The 3906-nt window shown below is 40.3% G+C and overlaps 1 protein-coding gene across 1 annotated transcript; it reads right to left on the bottom strand.

Annotated features, from left to right (window-relative positions):
- Positions 1–1181: 1181 nt before the first annotated feature.
- On the bottom strand, positions 1182–2122 carry LOC112224959 (gamma-crystallin M3-like). Its single transcript, XM_024388547.1, has 3 exons — positions 2012–2122; positions 1628–1870; positions 1182–1499 (listed from the first exon to the last, which is right to left on the bottom strand). The coding sequence occupies exons 1-3, from the start codon at positions 2039–2041 to the stop codon at positions 1224–1226; spliced, it is 549 nt and encodes a 182-aa protein (XP_024244315.1). The 5' UTR covers positions 2042–2122; the 3' UTR covers positions 1182–1223.
- Between the last annotated feature and the right edge of the window lie 1784 nt (positions 2123–3906).

Here is a 3906-nt window from a genome sequence, read left to right as displayed (position 1 = left end):
GACTCTACTCAAACACTTACTGCACTCTACCCACACACTCATTGGACTCTACTCAAACACTTACTGCACTCTACCCACACACTCATTGGACTCTACTCAAACACTTACTGGACTCTACCCACACACTCATTGGACTCTACTCAAACACTTACTGGACTCTACCCACACACTCATTGGACTCTACTCAAACACTTACTGGACTCTACCCACACACTCATTGGACTCTACTCAAACACTTACTGGACTCTACCCACACACTCATTGGACTCTACTCAAACACTTACTGGACTCTACCCACACACTCATTGGACTCTACTCACACATACTACACTGGCACTCCAACACACGCACGCACGCACGCACGCACACACCAGTTCAGTACCACACAGTACCACAGTACCAGTTCTCCTTGTATATAGTCGTTATTGTTATTTTGTTGTGTTGCTATTTCCTTTTAGCAAATTTTTCTTACTTTTGAACTCTGCACTGTTGGGAAAGAGTTCGAAGTAGGTATTTCACGGTAAAGTCTACACCTGTTGTGTTTGCCGCATGTGACATAACATTTGATTTTTTATTTAATATGGTGGCTGTGGAGGGTCATTTATCAAACTGGTCTCTCTATATTCATTTTTAAAATGTTTTAAATGTTCTTGATTGTCTTAATCCTGCTGATTGGTTTTAATGTCTGTGTAAAAAAGCTGTACCTTTACCATACACAACAGTGGAGACTGCTGAGGGGATGATTGGCTCATAATAAAGGCTGGAATGGAGCGAATGGAATGGCATTAAACACATGGAAACCATGGAAACCATGTGTTTGATAACATTCCACTTATTCTGTTGCAGTTGCATAATGAGAAGCTTAAGTGAACTGTATTAATATGTATTACTGTTTATTGGAGATGGGTTGATGGGATGCTGGTGGAGTAGCGCAACGTGTATTATTAGTTAAGTTTTTCACTCTACAAGTTGACCAATACATTAGTGTTAACATCAAAATCCCTTTTTATCATCTTAAGGACATTCATTTGAATGCTTTATGGCAGTCAATAAGCCATGCTCAGAACAGCACTTAGTAGGTTTTATGGTATAAAGTACAATTTAAATGTTACGCATATCTTTCTGGTAAAAATGTAAACACAAAATGGCAAAATGTTGAAATAATGCAGCACACTCAATTGTTTTGGATTACTAATCACTTTTATTTGGTCAATATGAGATGTCTAGCACATATCAGTGATACGCCTTATGCTCATAAACTTCATGCCACTCATGCCCATCTCTCTGAAGCTCCTGTACTCTCCAGGCCTCATGTACATCTGCCTGCCTCTGAAGTGGGGCTGCTCGTACATCAGCCAGTGGCCGTCCATCACGTTGCAGGACTGGCAGTCTGACATACGGTAACGCTCCTGGATGGAGTCACAGTCATCCATCATCTCGTGCATCTGACCTCCGAAGTTCTCCCTCTCGTAGATCCTCATCTTGTAATTTCCACGGTGCTGTTAGGAGGAAAGAACATGTTGAATTATTTACTGAATGCACCAGACTGTTGAATAGCTCAAATATGACTTGCATGATTAATTATGGAATTATGGGCTGTTACAGCAGCCTGAATATCATATTTTACCATGGGGATCATGCGGCAGGACCTGATACCATCGCTCATTCCCATCATACTCTGGTAGTCAGAGTACTCTCCCCTCTTCATGAAGTACTGGTTTCCCATGTAGTTGGGGCGCTCGTACACCATGAAGCATCCACTCTGGACCCTGCAGGATTGGCACCTGCTCATGTAGGAGGAAATGTCGGGGCAGTCGGAGCTGCACTCATAAGAGCGGCCCTGGAAGTTTCTGTCCTCGTAGAAGGTGGCCTGAAAACACAATGTATTTATTTATAATTTCTAAATATATAATTCAATAAATGCAACAAATATAAGCTTTTAGTTTTGTACGTAAAGATACAAAGATTAGAGAAAAATGTGTTTTAGAATAAAATTAAAATAAATGCTTACTCTTCCCATGTTCATGCCGGTGGTGGTCATTGTTGGTCACTGAGTTGCTGCTGTTGCTGCTGCACTGATGTCCTGTCTGTGGTAACCCTTACTTTTATACCTGACCTAATCCAAAGAATCTGTTAGACCCATTGTGTAAACCCCTGACCTAGCAACAGGGTATAGAGGCCTGTAGAGTGCTGAAGTACTGTACTCATATTTCCACGTGACTGGGTCCCAAAAAAGACATAAAAGCCTATTTCCACTGTGAAACAGGTAACACAAAACCATTCAAAGGAACAATGGACTCTGACAGTGAAAACCATTGCATACATATATGCATATGAGTGGGGTGGAGTCTACAAGTCAGTTACACAATTATATTTCAACATATGATTCATATTCCCTTGTGATCTTTCATTCAGTAAAGTCAGTTAAATATAACTCTTGTGTTAAATGTAACTCAATGCTAAAAGTGAATCACCTGACTCCATAGATGTATTTTCTGTCAATATATATTTAAATAATGGTTCAGAGAAGTAAAACATTTATTTAAAGATAATTCTAACGAGAATGAAATGAACAGAGAATAAAAAACCTTTTTTGACGACAATGTTTCAAAAATATTCCTGATTACTACTACTCAGTGTATCTAGATTGTGACAAACTGGGTTAGAAAACAGCACATTGTGTGGAATGAGGATTTGTTAAGTACATCACAACCATAATTCATGTCCATTCCATGAGTGTATGGTAGCCCTAATTCTACATGCGTTTAAAATGTTCAGAGTTATGTTTCACTTATTGAGGAGATGCACCATATATTATATTTCCTGACTAGAATGAAGATTACAACACACATAACTAACTAGCTATATCAATTAAACAAATATATTTTAAAAAGTGCATTCGTGCCAACAAGTTAAATGTAATTTGACAACTTGGGACTGAGAATATGCCATGAGGGATGCCGGCGAGCTGGATGTCAAAGACTTGAGTTTGTAAAACATCAAAAACCCTTATTAAAACCCTAATGTTAGGATAGGGGTTTGCCATGTCAGTGACGTAATCACTAAAGCAGCCGTTTTTAGCCATAGCATCCGCTGGCTGCTTTTGCTAACCAATGTCTTCACAAGGTCCTAAACCATATCATAACAGCCATCGATAAGAGACATTACTGTGCAGCCATATTCATCGACCTGGGCAATCACAACATTCTTATCGGCATACTCGACAGCCTTGGTTTCTCAAATGATTGCCTCGACTGGTTCACCAACTACTTCTCTGATAGAGTTCAGTCTGTCAAATCAGAGGGCCTGTTGTGCGTACCTCTGGCAGTCTCTACGGGGGTGCCACAGGGTTCAATTCTCGGTTCGACACTCTTCTCTGTATACATCAATGATGTTGCTCTTGCTGCTGGTGATTCTCTGATCCACCTCTACGCAAACGACACCATTCTGTATACCTCTGGCCCTTCTTTGGACACTGTTAACTAACCTCCAGACGAGCTTCAATGCCATACAACTCTCCTTCCGTGGCCTCCAACTGCCCTTAAATACTGTCACGGTTTTCTGTAGGCAAAGGAGAGTCGGACCAAAATATAGCGTGGCTATTGAGATTCATGTTTAATAAACACGAATCAATACAAAAACAATAAACGTAATGTGAAAACCGAAACAGCCTAAACTGGTGCAAACTAACACTAGACAGTTACAAGGACATAAGGACAATCACCCACCAAAACCCAACACCAAACAGGCTACCTAAATATGGTTCCCAATCAGAGACAATGACTAACACCTGCCTCTGATTGAGAACCATATCAGGCCAAACACAGAAACAGACAAACTAGACACACAACATAGAATGCCCACTCAGATCACACCCTGACCAAACAAACATAGAAACATACAAAG

The sequence above is a fragment of the Oncorhynchus tshawytscha genome, linkage group LG26, assembly GCF_018296145.1.
Source record: "Oncorhynchus tshawytscha isolate Ot180627B linkage group LG26, Otsh_v2.0, whole genome shotgun sequence".
Lineage (NCBI taxonomy): Eukaryota > Metazoa > Chordata > Actinopteri > Salmoniformes > Salmonidae > Oncorhynchus > Oncorhynchus tshawytscha.
Note: the sequence above shows the minus strand (reverse complement) of the source record. Positions and strands in the feature narration are given on the sequence as shown.

Coding starts and splice junctions, on each gene's coding strand:
- LOC112224959 (XM_024388547.1), bottom strand. CDS start 2,041: ATGACCACCACCGGCATGAACATGGGAAGA. Junction 1,871..2,011: donor CCGGCATGAACATGGGAAGA/GTAAGCATTTAT, acceptor TTGTGTTTTCAG/GCCACCTTCTACGAGGACAG. Junction 1,500..1,627: donor CCTGCCGCATGATCCCCATG/GTAAAATATGAT, acceptor TCCTCCTAACAG/CACCGTGGAAATTACAAGAT.